The sequence below is a fragment of the Molothrus aeneus genome, chromosome 10 (genome assembly GCF_037042795.1).
Source record: "Molothrus aeneus isolate 106 chromosome 10, BPBGC_Maene_1.0, whole genome shotgun sequence".
Taxonomy (NCBI): Eukaryota; Metazoa; Chordata; class Aves; order Passeriformes; family Icteridae; genus Molothrus; species Molothrus aeneus.
In genome coordinates this window covers 4548950-4569345 of record NC_089655.1, presented here as the reverse complement: position 1 = coordinate 4569345, position 20396 = coordinate 4548950, and the positions used below count along the sequence as shown (strand labels likewise).

The following is a 20396-nucleotide window of genomic DNA, read 5'->3' as shown; positions in this document are numbered from 1 at the left end:
GCTGCTCTGGGCAACCTGTGCCAGGCCTAACCACCCTCTGAGTGAAAAATGTCTTCCCAGTATCCTATCTAAGCCTGCCCTCTGGCAGTGGGAAGCCATTCCCCCTTGTCCAAAGTCCTTCTCCAGCTCCCTTGGAGCCCTGTACACACTGGACTCTCCTGGTGTACTCCATACTACCCACACTGCCTTCAACGTGTGCAAGGACATCAGGCCAGGCAAAGATTTTACATCTGTTTATTCAGATAGAAATTGAAAGCAGATGAATGGAGCACAGCCCCACTTCCTCTGCTGCCTCTTCCCCTGACTACAAGAGAGAAGAGGAGAAGCAGGCAGAAAGCAGCAAATAATAATTTAGTGACAGAAGCATTGTGGTTCCCAGTTCAAACCTCTGCTTTTGGGTATCACAGGGACAGTTAGAGCATCAGTAGGTCAGTCACAGGGGAAACAGGTCATTTCTAGCCTGGTGGCACCACCCTTGGGCACACCACCATCAGCTGACAGGTTCCAAACCTGAATGCACAAACCAAAGCCTTGTAAACAGGGTTGAAGTGTGCAGCACACACTGAGGAAACCATGGCAGCACTTCCCTAGCAGTGTGCATGGAGACAGCTCTCCTCCACGGTTTACCCTTCTCTCTGTGGAGAAGGGCCCCAGGCAGAGCTACCAGCTTAAAGTAGCTAAAATTTCCAGTATATTTGGACCTTCTCAAGGCACTCTGCCCTTCTTGGGATGGTCACCTGACAGGGGTTTCTCCAGGTTAGCTCCTACAGCACCTCTAGGCACACTCCACAGCGAGGGGAGCTGGCAGAGGCAAGGCAGCAACACAGCTCAGAAACTTACTCAACCTTCAGGCACCTCTTCTGCTTTGGAAAGGTAATGTCTGACAGGAGGAGCTGCAGGAAGTGCTGACCAACCCACCCAGGGCACCTCAAGAGGTTTTACAGCTTGGGTTTTTGGCAGGACATCACTCCCTAGTCACTATGCCAGCGTGGTGGCACAGGCAGAAGCCTGGCACATGCCTGGCAGATAGATCTTTGTTGCCTTGTTTCAGCTCTCCCAGCTCTGGACTCTTTTTTTCCAGGGCTGTGGAATTCAGTTTTCTGTTCAAAGCAGCTTTCCTGAAGGTACTAGTAGAGACTATTCCATTGTAGAAGCACAAGGACTGACTCACTGAGCAACACACACATTTTCTACTCTTCCATTCCTTCTGTTACTTAAACTGGGATTGAGATGCTACCCCCAACAGCACAGCACTGCTCCACACTTCACTTACTGAATTCTCAGTCACTCAGAAGTTCCCTCAATTCCCTTTCTATAGGTTGTGGACGGGAGAGGTAGTGCTGAGTGTCCTGCAGAGCATGAACAGGAGTTGTACCGTAGGGACCTGCACTCCGGAGGCTTCACAGCTGTCTGGGGGACGTGGCTGCTGTTCCCTGGCATTGTGAGCTGCTGTCCAGGTTGGCCAGTGAGAAGGGAAGCTGCTAAAGGCATTAACTGGACCTTTCTCCTGCTAAATGACAGGTGGGCTCTACTTAAGCTTCAGAGGGGAGTCCCCATGGGAGGATTGAGGATTCAGCGCTCTAACGATTTCCGTGCCTCCCCCGGAAGGCCCAGCTGACCTGCTGATGTAACAGATAGGCTTTGAACTCCTAAGCACCACTGCATCCACTTCCAGCAGCTGTTTGCTGCTGAGCAATTGCAACTGCAGCCAGTAAGGCTGGAACACCCTCTGGGTTCTTCATCCCACTGCAGACACCGCTCCGAGGCTGCACGGAATGCCGGGATGGACGGGAGGCAGGGATGGCAGCAAGCGCCTATGAAAACCGGTAGCCCCAGGCTCTCGAAGGAGCTTCCCTCCCCCCTTCTCCCCACACATACACAAATTTGCAGAGTCAGTTTCCTATTTGTTTTCAAAGGGACAGGATTTCAAAGTCTTCATCTTCTGAGTCAAAGAACCTTTCCAATCTGTCGGCATCAGAGGAGTCTGGAAGAGAAGAAGCAGAAAGCGCTGCCTCAGTGGGATGCTGTGACTGTCAGTGAGACCAGCAGCTGGAGAGCATCACAGTTTGAGTGCCAAGTGCCTACAAGTTCTAAAACTCAGTGACAAACCCTAGTGAGGGCTCTGAGGAGGGTAAGAACATGTCAGTGGTATGGAAAATGCCCTGGAGAGAATTACATGGAGCACAGAAGCATGGCATCTTTCACAGATCCAAACACATTTCTGCTGCCACTGTTTTGTACAACCTTCCTGTGCCCCAGCTCTGCATTAGCAGGAGACTGTTCTGCCTCAAGAGGATCAGAACAGGAGAACTTGCCAGGTCTGGACCAATACCCATGAAGATTTCTGTCCCAGTTTAGAGATACATCTACCCCTATGTGTTAGGGAATAGTTTCTACTATAGTGTTTTTGGATGCAACTGTTAGGGAATGTAATTACAACATGCACTCTCCTAAAAGCAATTAGCACAGTTCACTTTGTGAGGAAAAGTAATGTTAGTTGATCCCACCTCTCCATCCTTTCAACTATATGGTGAAGAAGGAGCTCACACTTAAAGCAACTTTAGCACAGGGGGAAGGAGAAACCTTTATCAGTTCAGGCTGGAAAGTTACAGAATCCCAGAATGTTTTGGGTTGGAGGGGACCTTAAAGATCATCCAGTCCTGCTCCCCTGCCAGGGGCAAGGACACCTTCCACTATCCCAGGTTGCTCCAAGCCCTGTCCAGCCTGGCCTTGGACACTTTTAGCAGTGGGGCAGCCACAGCTTCTCTGGACAACCTGTGCCAAGGCCTCACCTCCCTCACAGGGAGGAATTCCTTCCCACTATCATCTAACCCTGACCTCTGGCAGTGGGAAGCCATTCCCACTTATCCTGTCACTGTGCCCTCTCCAGCTTTCTTGGAACCCCTTTAGGCCCTGAAAGGGGCTCAAAGTTCAATTACTCCTTCTAGTGAGAGACAGGACTAACAGAAATGAATGGCCTTGGCAGATGGGAGAGGCTCTGCAAGCCAGGGAAGAGGGAGAAGGACAAGTAGTCCATTACAAAATTTTAAGAGTAGGAAAGACATTAGGGACAATTTAAGACAGGCAAAGATCAATTAACAGTTTAAGGGAATTGAGCATGCTTAACAGCAAAGGACAGTGTGATAATGAAAGCTTTTAAGGGAGGGCAGAGAAAGGGAGAGAAAGAGAGAGAGAGAGCAGAAATGCAGGGTGCAGGTTGCCAGGAGGCCTCCCCATGCCTGGTGATAGGATAGGCTTGCCCACACACTCACTGCTCTTGGCAGAAGCAGCCAATGGCTTTATCTCCTGCAATGTTTGCTCATGTCATTAATGTGATAAGCAGAGCCTGACAGGCAAGGTTAGGGCCCAGCACTTGTCCTTTTTCCCACTGGTAATGGTACATGCCAAGAAGGAGGGAGTGCCTTATGCTGGAACTAAGTGTGACCAGCCCTGTCTTGGAGCATTTTCATTACCTACAAACTCGGTTTTCAGCCTTTTCACTGGACACTTTTGATTCCTTCAAGCATCCCCTCAGAAACCACAGGGTCACACTGCCATGACAGCCTGTGAGCTTGTTTGTTCTTCTGCTCAGTCATCATCACCATTCACAGATTATTCTAAAAACCATCCTGAGACACTGTGGGATCTGCAAACCTCTAGCTGAAAGCTGAAGAACGACACCAACTGACCCAAGAACTCCGGGTTAAATTCCAGTGGGAACAGGAACATACCAGAAGTCACCATGTAATTCCACATGATTTGCAGACAGCCAGAGGGAGGTGCCCACCCTCAGCTGTCCCTCCTGGTGGCCTCACCTGGTGTGAGATTCAGGACATCGGGGTTGGAGAAGTGGGAGGGCTGGCGCTCCACCAGCTCGAACATGGGCAGCGCTCCTCTGACCAGGGACAGCTGTGGGGACACAGCACAGCCATGAGAACCACAGCTCTGCACTGCTGGGGTAACAATCATCTCCTGGCACTTCACTCCAGCTGGGAAAATGTTTTTTAAAGCTTTTGAATTACATCATCAACAGGGTTTCAGAGCTATGCCTCTTTTGGTAGTTTAAAAAAGTATTTTAATATGCTTAAAAAAGGGTCATGCTGCTGCTATATGGTCTCTTTGCAGTGGTTTGGAAACAAAACAATCCCTGATATTCCTTTCCTAGGGACAGAGAATCAGAGAGAGGGAGAGAGAGGGAAACTGGACAATAACTCCAAGATCTTCGAGTCCAACCACTCCCCCAGCACTGCCAATGTCACCACTAAACCATGTCCCCAAGTGCCACATCCACATGCCTTTTGAACACTTCCTGGGATGGGGACTCCACCACTTCCCTGGGGAGCCTGTTCCAATGCCTGACCAGATCTATTAACACAAACCTTTTTGATTTGTTGGCACCAGTCATTAAAGTCTGCCTCTGTGTTGCAGAAAAAGCCCTGGAAAAAAAAGAAAAAGACTTTATCTTTCTATATTTTAGATTGATCATTTCAGACTTAAGGCCCTGTGCCAACACTGAGTACCATGATCATGACTGGGAGCAGTTACTACTCCTGACTGCCTCGCTTTAAAAATGTGCCTCACACTGCCCTGTTAAACTGAACACTCCACAAAAGGCTTGATGTGACCAGGCTATCCAAGTGCTGGAATCATCAATATTTTCTTTACTGCAGAAGGAAAACCAGGAGGAACAAAGGAAACAAAGTGCAGGCATCTCAGGTTCAACAGAAAACAAGCCATGGTGCATCATCAGATGGTTTCAGGAATGGATTCAGATCTGCCCATCAAAAGGCTGGAATCAAAGCCCAAACTAAAACCCAGAGAATGACACTGGCTCCATGAGGAATGAATGGTATTTAACTGCCATGCAAGGGGGATGTCACTGTCAAATTTTATGAAAAATCCCTTCACTTTTCTCCTCAGAAGCTGAGAAGCCTCAGAAAAGAAATGTAAACAATAATTATCTGATTGCTTGGAATGTACTTTGGAGGTTGCTTACCAACAGGTGCATCTTTGATTGGTTCCAAGTGAATTGTTTTAACTTCATGACCAATCCCAGTCCAGCTGTGTCGGACTCTCTGAGTCTGTCATGGGCTTTTATTATCATTCTTGTCTGGCCTTCTGATGTCTCCTTTCTCTTTCTTTAGTATAGTTTTAGTATATAATTTTCTTTTAATATAATAGAATATCTTAAATAATAGAATATCTTAAATAAATAATAGAATATCTTAAATAAATAATAGAATATCTTAAATAATGTCTTAAATAATAAATCAGCCTTCTGAGAATTTGGAATCAATTCTCATCTCTCACCTCATCCTGGGGACCCTCACACCAACACCACAATGACTGGTGACCACAGGGGGACTTTCCCTGACACAAGCCACTCTCTGTGAGGAGCTGCTTTACCAGTGTCACCAAAACCCAGAGCCCAGCAGCACAGAGTGCCCAGCCCATGCCCAGCCCTGGGGAGCAGGAGGAGCAGGACCCACCACAGCGATGGAGGGGTCGAGCTCGGCGATGCTCATCCTGCACGGGGGGTGCTGGCAGTGGAAGCTCTCGTCGGGGAGGCAGCCGCTGTCACCGGGCTCCACCGCCGGCTGCGTGGTGTGGGGGTCCAGGTAAATGAGCTCCTCACCTGCCCACAAGGCAAGGACACATCAACAGCAGGCCACAGGTTGTGGAGAGCTGGGATACGAGGAGGAGGAAGAGCAATGGCAGAGCCGGCTCTCATAACCACACAGAGGAATTCACATGCCAGGGACACCTTTCAGCCACTTCCCCAAATGCTTCTCAGCCAGGCACAGCTGTCAGCACAACCACAGTGGCCACTCCACTGGGACATTGGCACTGTTTGGGGTATTGTTCCTGCTCATCCCTTCCTGGGTGAGCTCAAATAGACCCCAGAAATCTAAAGCACAAATAACCTAAGATCTCTGGCAGACAGGAAACCAGTTCTTCTGCTCAGTCACCAGAGAATAACAGGAGTTTGTAGGGTTTGAGGAACACCTAAAGAACAGTTAAATCCAGCCAAGCTGCAGAGGGAGGTCAGCTCTGAATGCAGGAAGCAGGCTCTATGCACTCCACAGACCAGATTTCATGTTATGCAGTGGAAGTTTATGGCCACTGTTCAAATCTACATCACTCAGCCCACAGCAGCCTTCCACACTTCCAGCAGGAAAGGAGAACCCTGCAGCATGCACCACAGGCTAAGCAGGAGAGCTGTGCCACCCCACAAACATTTTTTAGCCAGGGGGAGATTCTTTGGACAGTCTTTGCAGTCCTGTGGGCACTCACCTACATAGCCAATGAAGTAGTGAGCACTGTTTGGCTTCCCTCCGATCACTCCCAGGGACTGGGGCATCATGAAGCAGTGCTGGAAAAGCAACACAGAAAACACACAGCTGACAGACAGTGAAACAGCAGGTGGCAACAAAGGCAAACATCCAAAAATGCAGTGGGAAAGATGGACAGGGATATGGAAAATCAGCAACTCTAGCAGCAAAACCAGCCATTTCTGGAGAAAATCTCCATCAGGCTGCAACACAGGGCTTTCTAGGAACATGGAAGCAGCTCAAAAATACTTTAAACTGCTGGCAGGAGTATACAGGTGGCCCAAATGAAAGAAGCTGCACTGCTCTAGGACTTGGCCCTGCTGCAATCAGTGGCAAGATCCCTGAAGCTGTCATCAGGTTGCAACAGTCCTCTCAGGAGGGAATTCAGGAAACAGTTTAAGTAAGTTCCTTATGCACCTGGAGCAGCCAAGCATGATCTACTGAGTTAAGGGAAGTAACCTCCCACAGATCTGAATCTGGAGGTCTCTTATCCTAGCTCAGAGCTTGCTAGCATTGTGCTCCCTGTCTTGTGCACACTCTAAATTCTGCAGCTTCTCAATACTCCAACCTGCAACCACCTGACAGCTCTTAGCCTCAGTCTGCAGCACAAACTTCAGCATCTGAGCCAAGGGGAGTGTGCAACACTGTATTAATTAGCACTCAGGCTACCACCAAGCAGGTATAGCTGTGCTGAACAAAGGCTTCAGCAGGTTGGGACCATCTGCACACAAAGAGAGGCTGAGATCTAAGCTGTGAAGTAAGATTATTGAAAGAAAAAAAACCCAACCCAACCAGGAAAGGCCCGACCAGAAAAGGCCCAACCCCTCAAGCGCCCCTCATTTTCCTGACTACAGCTTGCAAGACCCTATATCCTGACCTCTGACAAGGACTGTCTCTGAACACATTTTTCTTTTGCAATAACTTCTGAGCAATTACTTAATTCACAACAGGATCCTTTAGCATCCCCCCAGCAGGAATTGAGCTCCAAATTCCCTACCTTTAGTGTTTCAATGTAGGCTTCATTGATCTCTGTGAGCCCGAGGCGGAGAGGTATCAGCAGCACCAGTGGTTTCCACAGGGGGAGCCTCCCTCTGAGCCCCAGGTCCTCTGGGCACCCATTGTAGAGCACATCTGAGTCCAGGGCAGGGCATGCTGCAGCTCCAGCACATGGCACATTGGACTGGCACAGCCTCCCTATGGGAAGGGAACAGCAGCACAAAGCATCAGGACTCTGTTCCCAGGCCTTCAGCCATTCCTCTGATCAACAGCTGCTCTTGACCAGAAGCCTACAGCATTTAAACCAAAGAAGAGCTTGAAGAGGTTGAGTGCTGGGGCTGTGTGATGTGTGCTGAGCTCACACCAAGCCACAGCAGCTTGTACTCACAGCTACCAACTGCTGGGCAGTGAAAATGCAAATTGTTCCAGAATGCAAATTCTTTTGAGCAACCACCTGTGCCAACAAAGCTGGAGGGGTTGATTAGCTGGTCAGACAACTGTCCTGAATTCACAAAGCTTGTAGGCAGAAAGAAGAAAGTTCTGGAGTGTTCAACTCCAGAGGAGTTCATGAATGAACAGCATTATGAGTTAACACAGGAAATATTCACCTGTTATTAAGTGCTGCAGCAAGACACAAACATGGTATCTGTCTAGAGTAGTTATAACTTTCCTAAAGGTCACAAAAAGCTTCATAAATTTTCTTAGAGATCATTCACAAGCTACTTTACAGACCTAAAGCAGTATGGTCATTAAACTCTGCATTTTCAGCATGAGCTCTGCCTCTAAGATATGGGGCAGCAGAACTCCTCAGGGCATACACATGACATAAGCACTCTGCATCCTCATCCTAAAGGCTTGACAGACACACAGCCAGGCTGTAATGCACCCAGGTTATGTAAATTCTGGTCCAGAAACAACTCCAAGCCTACCTGTCTCACTGGCCAATTTAATTACTTGCTGGGTGTGTAGAAAAAAAAACCAAACAAACCCAACCCAAACCCCAAAGAAACCCATAGCATGATTAAAGAATCATGAAGCCAAGGCAGTTGGACAGAATGCCAGAGGCTCATTTAATTTATTCCCAGTTTAAACTGAATGCCAAGACACTCTAGCAGGTAGGATGTGATGTAAACAAACACCTTAATCACCAGCCATTTGCCATTTCAGCTGGGCATTTGTTCACTTCTGACAGCTTCAAACCCAGGTGAATGAAGACAATATTACACCCAAAATTAGAAGAAACAGGACTTTGATCTAAAGCCTCAGGAGGAGAGACAACCTGCACAGATGTTTGCAGTTCCTCAGGAAGGGAGAAGGTGTATGTGTGCATCTGATGCACAGACATGGTTACCAGAGGTTCTGAGGAAACTCAAAACCATTATTTGTAGCCATTTCTCCTGCTAAATCAGGTTTTTTGTTGCAGTAGCCTGCCTGTCCAGATGATGTGAAATCAGCTGCCAAGCCAGGGCTGTTGCTGAATGGGGTGTCACTGCAGGTCTCCTCATCAGGCAATCCTGCACTGTGGATGAACATATTTACCTGCAATTTAAGCAGCAGAGAGCTTGGCACAGGCTAAATTCCCCCTGCTATCTGGCAGGCTTTGCAGTTCTGTGGTGCCCCAGCAGAGCAGAACCTACCTAAAGCTTCCCAGCTGGATCCAAAGCATTTACTGCAAACATATTCCAACAGATCTGACATGACACCTCTCCTGCTGGCAGGTACTGGCTTCAACTGCCTTGGATTTTCACCACCTTTGTGATTCTCCTCCATCTCAGGTCTAGCTGAGATGCCCTTTCTCATGGATAAAGATTTATGTTTCTTCACTGCTGTAACAAAAGGCATTTCCTCTGAACCTTTGGCTGAACCCTATCAGTGACAGAATGAACAGATGTATGAAACAACATTACTTTTATCCACAATGTTTGGGGCACAAGGTATCAAACACAAACCTACAGACATGTAACACATCAGACCCACTCTCACAGTGACTTTCAGGCCCTGACCACGTAGATTATGATCCACATTTGAGGGAAACAAACACACACACCCCTGCCCATGACAAGCTGTATGAACATGTCACTTGAAGCAGCATCAATGCTGAACAGCCAGTGCCACACAGACAGAGCCTGCAGCACACCTGAGCCTTGTAGCCAGCATGCTTCAGCTCTAGAAGTGATATCTGCAGGCTGAAGATGAAATAAAATCCAATTTCTGTTTTAAAACTGGCCTTTATTTAAGCCAAGGGCATCAGCACATGCCTTCAGCTAAGGTTAGGCACACACTTCTCTGTCAGGCCCAACTGAGCCTACCTGACAAGAGATGTGACTTTACAAAGTGACTGTCCTGCACTCCAGGCAAAAACTGCCTGGTTATTGATCCTGGCCTGTGGCAGCCAAGCCAGCCTAAATGGTGCCTGCCACCATCTCACCTGTAACACCCTACCCCAGCTGTTTGAGAGCACTGCCCTGGCAGAAACACTGCTAGGTTTGTGCTGGGTGGGCTCATTGCCTCAGGAATTAGCCTGAAGCCAGCCATGGGAAGGCTGCTGAGGCCAGGACCATGCAGGGCTGCAGCAACCACCAGTGCAGGAGCTCAGCTTTGTAGCTTTGGTTACTGCAGTGCTGCAGCCAGAGCAGGCAGGCTCAGGATGGGCAAGAAGAGCTGCTCCAGCCTCCAGAGCCTGCCTGGGGGCAGGATGCCCCAAAAAACAAAGAAGGAAAAAAGAGGAAACCATCAGTGAATATTCCTTAAAATAATGAGAGTGGTGGATTCCCTTCTTATCCTCTCCCCCTGCCAATTTTGGCCCTTTTCATCTTCAGATCTGTTCTGGCTTTCTTACTCTGTCCAACAGCAGAACCCGCCCTACCAATTATGTGACAGCCATTTACTGCTTGCTCCTTGTGGCCATAAACAAGGCTGACACTGCCTACCAAGCAGCTCCCATAAGCTGTCTGAAGGTCAGCAAACCTCTTCTCCAGATCCAGAGGCATCAGCAGATGAAATGAAAGTCAAACAAGGCCCTTCCTTGCCCTAGAACAGCAATTCTCACCTTGTTTTAGCACACCTGGACACAGCTTTCAGAGATCATGAGTGTTGGAAGGGACCTTAAAGCTCATCCAGGCAGGGACACCTTCCACTATCTCAGGGAAGTCTAAGCCCCATCCAACCTGGCCTTGGACACTTCCAGGGATGAGGTAGCCACAGCTTCTCTGGGCAACTTTGCCAGGGCCTCACCACCCTCACAGAGAACAATTTCTCCAAGACAGAATATGTACTTCATGCTTGTTGTGCTCTCCAGCTTTTTTCTGGCTCTTGCTGCCCAGGATATACCAACCACATTCCAGCTCCAGGTGACACTTACGGATTTCTTCCATCACCACTGTGTTGTCCATGGCTATGTGTACTGCCAGGGAACTCCAGGTATCAAAAGTTGCAAGTTTTCTAGAGGAAAATTAAAAAAAAATAAGTAATGAAGGATTAATACAACTGCAAGGCAGAGATGGTGGTGTATCAGAGAGGAGAAACTGGATTAGGAGAGACTGGTGTTATCAGTTATGCTGTGAAATGTGCTTTGAGCTGGGAAAACTGCTGTTAGGCAATTCCAGCCTATTCCAGGGAGCTGCCTGCTCATCTACTAACATGAGGGGAGAATGTGAGAAGAGGGAGGGTGTTATTAAAGGCAGAAGGTGCCAAACACCAACAGCCCCTGATCTGACAGAGAAAAGGAAAGGGCAGCACTTACTTGAGCACCTGTGCCACCGTGTTCGGGCCGTACCACTGGCCTATGGATTTTCCCTCCCCGACTCCCATCTGGGCTGCAGCACAACAGAAAACCAGAACAACAGTCAATAACTTCATCCACACTGCATCCCTTCCTAATCAGCCTTGTATTTAATAGGGAAGAGTTCTCACTTGGAAACTTTATTGAATCAGCAGTATTTAGTATTTCATGGGGGTGAGAAGGACATCCTGAAGGACTGCAGAGCAAATCCTTTCTCTAAAATGCAGCAGCACAGAAGTTCAAAGGGCAGTGTTGCATCAGAAGAAGCTTTGATCACTAGACCACCCCTATGACCTGAGTTCTGGAAACACTGGAACAGGCTGCTTCTCTGATTTTTCAGGGAAGTTTGTATCAAGGTGAGAGCCTTCCTTAGCCCATTTGCTACATCTGAGCATTTCTTTCTTCTTACCTATCTGGTGAATGGAGTAGTAGCTGTCTTTTTTGTCAATGAAGGCATTAAGAACGTTGAAGTAATTATCCATCTGCCTCTTCCCTTTTATCCACCTCCAGTCTAGGACAGACAAGGGATATATGAAATAAACATGGTACTTATTAGCAACCAGAGGCTGCAAGCTGCAATTCTCTTCCTGTGTATTGACCAATCAATTTTCATGTCATCCTATTATTACTAAACATCTGAGGCATTCCCAACAGTGAAGGGGTAATTTTAAAATAACAGAAAACATTCTTACAGCTGGGGTAAGATACCATCACCCATAGAAAAGCAAATAAACAAGCATAAAATCAAAAAATATAAATATCCCCAGAGAGTTCCAAGTAGACTGTTCTCTCAACAGCCCTGAACTTGAGAAGAGTGAAGAAAAAAAGTTACAGAACCCTCAGCAGTTCCCAGCTGTGTCCTTGTTATCCCTGTTCTTCCAAGTGCTGCACTCTGGGAGCACATGGCCCTGGAAGTCAGTGTGGGCTGTGCACTGCTTTACCTCTTCCCAAATGCCTGCAGACCAAGGCCTGAGCAAAGATCATCTGGCCACAGCGCAGCATGCAGCCCCAGCCCGTGTCAGAGGTGGGACCCGTTCCTCCTGGAAACAAGGACAGAAAATAAACAGGGGGTGAATGGTGAGACAGAGCCAAGAGGGAGGAGAATGAATGGGCAGCAGGCTCACCAAGAAATGAGGCAGGGAATGAGGATTAGCTTAGCTCACACAGCCAAGGCTGAGAACCAAAAATGTGGTTACTGATGAGTAACTTAGTGGTGTCCTTTAAAAACAAATAAATAAACTCCTCTAACACTATCTGAAAGGGGAAAAGATTCCAAGGGAAATCTAAACAGCCCAAGGGAGAGCTGAATTTCTCAGGAGAACAACAGCCCTTGAGCCTGGCTGCAGACTCTCAGCCCATTGTGACATTCGTACATGAAGGTGTTTGTTAAAGATGACTCTTGTAATCCTCATCTTGAGAAGGCAACTCACCCTGCAGAACAAACCAGTCCCAGGGAATTCCCACATCAAAAGTGGCTACAAATAACATTCTGAAGTGAACAATGTAGTCAGGCCAAAAAAATAAAGGCATCAGCCAAAAAAAACCTACCCAAGCAGTGAAAAAAGACACATCCTACATATTGTTGGAGAAAGCTGGATATCAGCTTGTGCTAGAAAGTCTAAGACAAAGGACACAAAGCTGAAAGCATTTCCCTGACAGACCTTCCAAAGGAAACTGCTGCTCCTCCACTCCAGCTCTGGCTGTTAGTACAAATAACAGAGATCAAATGTTCAGTGTGATCACAGCAGGTAATCTGTGCCTGGGCACAGCTTCTGCAAGTCTTTGTAATGCTGCTTTCTTCTTTTGGTCCTAAACAGGGAGGAAAAGCACCTGGAGGACTATTTAATCAGCTTCTTAATGGTCACCAGTTGTCTTCTATAATTTCACCAGTAATTCATAACATGTACATACTCCAAAAGTGATAATGCTTTACAAAATTAGCATTAGACTAATTAGTTCCCTAAGCCTTACAATAATTAAGTGGGCTAGCACAGAGGGAAGGGATGAACAGTAACAGGGGTGACTGGGAGAAAAAATACTGGAAAAGGTTTACTGTATATGACTTGCAGATCATATCTATGGTGTAAATGGGAAATGACTCAGAAAATGGGGTCTGTCTTCACCCCACAGCCTTTAATGACTCACAAGGAAACCAAAACTCTGTCTGTGAGCCAGTTAAACATGTGCTAACCCTTTGTTCTCAAACATATGTTTAACTATGGTGTACAAACATGAATTTAAAGGGATTAAACTGCATCAAAGATGTCTCAGAGCTTGTGAGGCAGAGAGATTCCCATCAGGGAAAGAATAGCCCAAGTCAGAAGGACCAGTTAGGAAGAAGTCTCATTTCCAATGATGAGCCATGTTCCTTTCCCACTGACTGCTGGGCATGACAGTGACAGAAGGGGCACATGGAGTCCTATTTACCTGCTCTTAGATCTCCTCTATACACCTTGCACCCAGCACACAAACACCAACCCCAGAAGAGGCCATGCAGAGTATCTTAAGGAACCCAGACATCCTCCTTTGAGCTCAGTGGGAAATACTCCCCTGTCACTACAGCTCCTGTGTGTAACAGACACTGCAGGCACATAACTCCCCCTAGACAAACAAAACCCCCACGTAGAGCCTGGAGCAGATGCACAAAGGCAGCAGATTCTGTAGCATTCTCTAGGCTTCATCATTTTAATCCACTTCAAGCCCAAGACCATCATTCAGCAATATTTCACACTAGAATGTGATGTAGGATGTGATGAAGGATGTGATGAAGTACAAAAATACTCCCATGTTGCCTAAAAAAAGAGCAGACTTCCCAAACTTCTCCTTATGTCCCTTTAGAAACCACTTCTATCCCTTCTACCCAAGGGGATGAGGAATTCTCATTATCAGATAAACAAAAAGTCTGTCTAATCAATTAGATGAAGCACATTTCCCACTCTCATGAATGGAAATGATGCCATGTTTGTGGGGACTGTTTTATTAGGGATATCTAGATTATAATCATTTCCTTTAGACTCCCCCAGAGTACATACCAATAGCAGGGAAGTTCTTTCTGTAGGTGAACCAAAGCCTAGAGGTCACATCCAGCAGGATCTCTTCCTTCTCTGCAAAGTGTTCAGCATGGAAAGGCACACACATGAGGAGGGGCACCAACACTGCCAAACCCACCTCCCACCCACCTTCCCTAGGAATTCTGCTCCTCACAGTCTGCAGGCCCAGAGAGGCAGAGGCTGCCTGAGGAACAGGGCAGTACTGCTGTGCACAAAGTACTTCCTTTCCCCCCTAAAACAGCTGCAATCAACCCAAAGATACTATAGCCAGAGGCAAATTATGAAGCAGCAAACCATCCTCCTGCCCCCTGCCTCCACCATGCTGCCCTCATGACATGTCCCAACAACTCCCATATGGTAACTTCCTGCACAAAAATATTCCTGAGCTCACAGAAATGGCCAGCCAGACAGAAGCATGGCAGCTAAAACCCAAGTGTAACACTAACAAAGTCCTGTGAAGCTTTAAAACATTGCACTGTGCACAGAAAATACCTGTAAAAACACTGTATTTCCTGCCAAGGATCCAAACAGGTTCTTTGGTCTCAGGGAAGTCTTCATACTCAAACCTGAGGGTGTCGTAGGTAAGCGTAGCTGGAAAGAGAAAGGAGAAATCACAGTCCTTTGATAGCTTTTCCTTTTGTTTTTAAAACCAGACAAAGCTGCAGAATCAGAGCTGCTGTGGCCCAGTGAGTCCCAGCCACCCCCAAAGGCCCTGGGCTGGCAGGAAATGGTCCCAGTGCTCTGCACTCAGCTCTGGGAGGCACAGACCCAGCCCTGGCCTGCTCCACAGGCAGAAGAGCAGCAAGATTCCCAGGTTAAGCCAGCTCCAGGTTCTGCCTGGGGCAGAAAACATCTAAAGCTTCACCTGGCAGCTACACCATTTCCCAGAACAGGCACCATCATGCACAGCATCAGCTAGAGCATTGATGTTGAGGGCCTCTTTTGCATCCAGCAAAGTGGTTCAAATCCTCTTGCAGAGAACACAAATTTTGAGGGAAGAACATGCAAAACACAGATCACTTTAAGGTGGACACTCAACCTTGCTCAGTCCCTTCCCAAGAAGCACAAAACCCAGCAGAAGCCTTTACAGGTGTCACCCCACCAAGTGAGGAACGCAAGCTGTGAAGATGTGCTCATGCAAAGGTGACAGGCACAACTTTTGTCTCTTTTACTGACTCCCTTCACAGCATGGCATCCATCAGTGCCTAAAAATCCATCCCCTTCCAGGACCATGACAGAACAACCCAGCAGCCCAGGTTGCCCTTGGATCAGGATTCAGCTGCTGTGCACAGGGTACAAACCACACGGAGGAAAAACCAGAGGAGCTGGATGAGCTGTGCTCCACTAGATCTGTGTTTGGAACACAGACTTTAAAGTAGTCTGGGAATTCTGGAAAAGACCCACATGATTTTAAAGGTGACAATTCTGTAACAAAGTACGTCTAAAATTTAAAGCAGAGCTAAGGCAGACTGTTCTGTAACTGTAAAAGTAGTGACTGAAAATATCTCTCACAGCAAATGCAATAAAATCTGTGGTAATGTGATGTGAGTTTAAAGCAGGACAAAGGAGTACATGGCCACAAGCTCCTGTCAGCCCAGTTCTCTGCACAGCCACCCCTCTCCATGGGACACACTTTTGGCTTCTTCAGAGCAACCTGCAGCTACAGAAGACACTTTGGCCTCCTGAAGTAGCTCAGCCTTCTAATGAGGGCTCCCTGACCTGGAATTCCAATTCCAAATGTCCAAGAAAACACTTGAGCAGACACCATCACTAAGACCAACAAGCAGGAACCCCAGCAACAGAAATGACAACAGGCTCCTAAATCAAATTTTGAATCAGACTCTGCCTTAATTCCAGCCCACAAGACTTAAAGCACATTCTTTGTGTGAATTAGTCTTTAAGACTAACTTTAGGCACCTTTAGGATTGCACAGGCCACATGGTCCCATTGCCACCCCATGATGTGACTCCTCTGCAAGCTGAACAAAACAATTCTGCTTGCACAGAAATGTGCCAACAAATCACTGCTGCAGTCTGCTCCTCTAACAAACTTCAGCAGGGAAAGGAAGGATTTCTTTCCCAGCTACTACCCAAACTTGCAAATGTCCAGATTTGAAAAGGTAACTGGCATGATCTTAACAGAAAAACTGAAGTTCTCAGGAAGGTTTTGAAGCTACAAGGAATATTCTGTGGTTTGTCATGTATCCAACTCTCTGTCAGGAGTCTCAAATAGCCTAAAGAAAATGAGTGAAACAAGGATGCTACACAGGAACATCAAGCTATCCACAATCCCTCCTTCTCCTTCCCAGCAACATTCCCTGACCTGCTCAAATATCACAACCTCTGCAGCTGCACAGTTTGCAGGGCACCAGGTCCTTAGCAAGGACAGGATTTGCAACTGGACACTTCACAGCAAGGATCAGCAGCTGGAAAGGAGCTGCTGGAGCCTTTCCCATCCCACCAAAGCTCAGAGAGGAAGGGGGCAGCAGATAGAGGGGGACCAGCCACGTGTTCAGGGAATGCAGCACATGTGTCATGACACAGCACATTGGGGAGGAGAGTCCCAGGCTTGCAGCCCTTCAGCTGGATGCCCAACATCTGGCTCTGTACAAGGCTCTGTGTGACCAGCTGTGCATCCAAAGAGGTGGTCAGACATTTGTGTTGGCATTTGGGGAGAAAATAGTTGAAAAGGCACAACTACTAAATGCAGGAGTTCAGGTTTTCCCACCACAGGGAAGAAAATTCAAGAGGTTGCTCCCAGTGAGTATCAAGGACATTCTAATGGGAGCAGTAAACTCCCCACAAGGCCTGAGGTCACTGAGTGCTTCCTTTACAAGCCTCCACCTTCATATGTTCCAGCACTTTTCCAAAGTCCATCCATGGTGCTATTTGCCCAGATAGGTTAAATTCCAGCCAGTGGGACCCAAACAATTCAGGCAGGGCACAAAGAACATCAGACTGCACAGGAGCCTTTCTCTCCTTCTTACAGCCAGAGATGAAGAAGAGAAATCCATCTGGAAATTCACCAAGCAGAAATCCTGTTTGAAGCTGCTCCTCTCAGAGCTGCAGAAGCTGGGTGAGATCAGCACATTTCTCAGGCAGTGCTCCAAAACTTCACCTTCAGAAAGCCCTCAGTCTATTTTAATTACTGACCTCTGAGCATCCAGGACAGTGGAGCAGCAGTTTCTGCAGAGAAGGATGTGCAGTCTCTGCACATCAAACACAGCAGCTCAACTTCACAAGGCTTTTAGAGTAACAAAGCAGAGTGTGAGCCCTGCACAGCTCACCCTGAGAAAGGCAGCCTTGCTCTCCAGGAGCCTTGCACACACTGGGACTGAGGGGAGGCTGCCTGGATTGTTGCCCCTTGGGATCTGCACAACACCTCATCCCAGAAAGCCTCAGCAGGAAAGGCAAAGCTTTGTACATGCCACAGCAGAATCCCAGAATGGTTTGGCCTGGAAGGAACCTTAAGGCTCATCTCATTCCACCCCCTGCCATGGACAGGGACACCTTCCAATAGACCAGGTTGCTCCAAGCCCTGTCCAACCTGGCCTGGAACAATTCCAAGGATGGGGCAGCCACAGCTTCTCTGGGCAGTTGTGCCAGGGCCTCAGCACCCTCCCAGGGAACAATTCCTTCCCAATATCCCATCCATCCCTGCCCTCTGGCAGTGGGAAGCCATTCCCTGTGTCCTGTCACTCCATCCCTGGTCCCCAGTCCCTCTCCAGCTCTCCTGGAGCCCCTTTAGGCACTGGAAGGGGCCCTGAGGTCTCCCCAGAGCCTTCTCCTCTCCAGGTGAGCACCCCCAGCTGTCCCAGCCTTTCCTCACAGGAGACGTGCTCCATCATCTCTAAACACACATAATTAGGGTAGAAAGGGACATTTCCCATCTCCCCTCCTTTCTCATAGCCTTAATCAGCACAATGAAACACTGGAGATAAAAACATTGTCCCAACTTGTATCAAACACACCCAGAGGCACAGCTGGGCGCTGGGAGCAGCTCCTGGGTGCTGCTGTCAGTTTGCAAACGTGCTGGAGGCCAGGCCTGTGACAGCCCCTGAGGGACCACAGCCAAAGCCATTTGCTTCACCATCAACTCTGGGAAACAAGTAACAACAAGTGCAGGCTTGGGTGACTCAAACAGAAGCACAGCAGGTGATTTTCACAGCACCAGCTACCACGGTCAGTCTGATGCTGAAGAACTCCTCACACAAAATGCAGAAGCTGAGCTTTGGAGCCTGGCACTGAAGGAAAGCCAGGCTTTGCCATACCTCCCTTCCCAAACTGCTCCTGGGGCTTCTCCTTTCTCTGAAAAGGCTCTCATGCCTTCCCAAATCCCTTAGTATCCAACTAAGGCCACCACAAAAGGGGCAGAAATGAGGTGGATGATCTCTCCTGTAGCTGATACAGGTACCTCACCCAAGGCACAGGAAGAATGCAACTGGATGTAGAACATTTTAAAGATAGTAAAAAAGAGAAGGTAAATTTACCACTTTAGTAAAACACACTGCTGGAAAACACCAAACAGCTCAAACCCTTACTTCTGCCCTTTGCAGAAAAAAAAAAAAACTAAATCTTTTCTTTCCCCCAAGCTCTTTCAAACAAGACAAATCCTGATTATCCATGCACTAACAAAGAGACAGACAGTGACGAAAGTCAGGCTACTGAAGGATGGTGCTTTCTTGAAGGCCTGGAGCAAATACTTCCAAGTTTTGCTGTCAGCTCCCCGACCATCTCAGGATCAGGGCTGGACACCGAGGGGCTTGAGCCCAGAGATTCTCCTCCTCCTCCTCCTCCTCTCAGGGAGGAGACCCAGCCCCACCATCCACCACAGCCAAGTTTTCCTTTGCCCTCGCCCCAAGGGAAAGCAGACACATCTCCCGGACCGGGGGCGCAGGTTCAGGTGTGACACGAGCCGGGGATGCTCTCAGCCGGACCACAGTGACACCAACAGCGGCACAAAGGCCGAACCAAGCCAGGAGAGCCCTGCGGAGGGACAGGGATCCCGGCACACCATGCGGAGGAGGAGCCCAGGGAAGCGTTTGTTGTTGTGGAACAACACTTCTGTCTGCCGAGGGGGTGGGAGCCGCTACTACGCCAAGGCTGGAGGGAAGCGGGTCCCAACACAAGTGCAAACACTTATTTTTACTTTACCCCGCACGAAACCAAAATCTCTACCACGAGCAGCTGTGCTAGAGCCCTCTGTGAGGATGATGAGCGGCTGAGTCGCCTTTTTACCCCCCGAGGACACCTTCTCACCCCTCTAAAGGCACCCTCTTACCCCCACGCTACCTCCCCGCTCCTCGAGTCCTCATGGGGAGCGGGACACAGCGACACCAGCCCTGTCCCCGCTCCCCGCTCCGGTTCCCCCCGGGCAGACCCGACCCGGCAGAGCTCCGAGCTTTCGAGGAACGACGGCAGCAGCGGGGCTGGGGAGGGCAGGGGGACTCGCCGCCCGGCGGCCCCGCAGCCGCCACCTTCCCCTTCGCCCCACCGGGGAGCGGCCGGTCTCGGAGGGCCGCGGCTCCCAGGGCCGTGCCCAGGGCGGAAAGCGGCGCCTTCCCCGCCGCCCGCCGGGGAGGCCGCCCGCGGAGCCGCGGGCCTCGAGCGGCAGCCAGGCTGGGCTAGGCCGAGCCGGGAAGCCCCGAGGGGAAGCGCGGCCGCCGCGCCACGGGCAGGGCCCACCCGAGACCCACCTGCGTCCATGGCGGCCCCACCGAGGCTGCGGCCGCCACCGACTCTCACGCCCGGCGCGGCCCTGCTGGCGCGACGCGCCGCTTCTGGCCAATAGGAGCGCTGCTCGCCGCCGGCCCCCGCGCCGATTGGCTGCCGGTGATTTCGTCACAGCGCGGCGCCACGCGCCGCTACCTGCGGGCAGGGAGCTGCCATGTTGCCGTACGGAGAGGCGAAGCGTAGCGCGGGGCGGCAGCGGGCCGGCGGTGGGGCTGAGGTTGGGGAGAGAGGGCGGCGCGGAGTGTGACCACTCCGCTCCTTGCGCAGAACGCCGACGGGCTGGTCCTGTGACACGTACATCTAGGAATGATGTGATAAACGGGCGCCGCCATGGTGTTGTACGGAGCCGGCCCAGCCCCGCCCCTCCGTTCCCCGTGAGAGCAACCCCCTCCACCATGCCCGCCCCACTCGGAGACGCCTTTCAGGGCTCGGCTGCCACGGACCGAGCGGCTCGTCGGGAGGCGGACGCCCAGCTGCGCCGACGAGGCAAGCGAGAGACGCTGGG

The 20396-nt window shown here is 49.4% G+C and overlaps 1 protein-coding gene across 1 annotated transcript; it reads right to left on the bottom strand.

The window, feature by feature from the left end:
• Positions 1-218: 218 nt before the first annotated feature.
• ATG4B (autophagy related 4B cysteine peptidase) lies at positions 219-19924 on the bottom strand. The gene is made up of 13 exons (XM_066556342.1): positions 19855-19924; positions 14652-14750; positions 14142-14213; positions 12051-12149; positions 11519-11620; positions 11071-11143; positions 10690-10769; positions 7330-7526; positions 6295-6373; positions 5490-5635; positions 4380-4436; positions 3816-3909; positions 219-1984 (listed from the first exon to the last, which is right to left on the bottom strand). The coding sequence occupies exons 1-13, from the start codon at positions 19862-19864 to the stop codon at positions 1911-1913; spliced, it is 1182 nt and encodes a 393-aa protein (XP_066412439.1). The 5' UTR covers positions 19865-19924; the 3' UTR covers positions 219-1910.
• Positions 19925-20396: the final 472 nt, after the last annotated feature.

Coding starts and splice junctions, on each gene's coding strand:
- ATG4B (XM_066556342.1), bottom strand. Junction 6,374..7,329: donor CCTACATTGAAACACTAAAG/GTAGGGAATTTG, acceptor TTGCTTTTCCAG/CACTGCTTCATGATGCCCCA. Junction 4,437..5,489: donor TCGACCCCTCCATCGCTGTG/GTGGGTCCTGCT, acceptor TTTTTTTTCCAG/GGCTTTTTCTGCAACACAGA.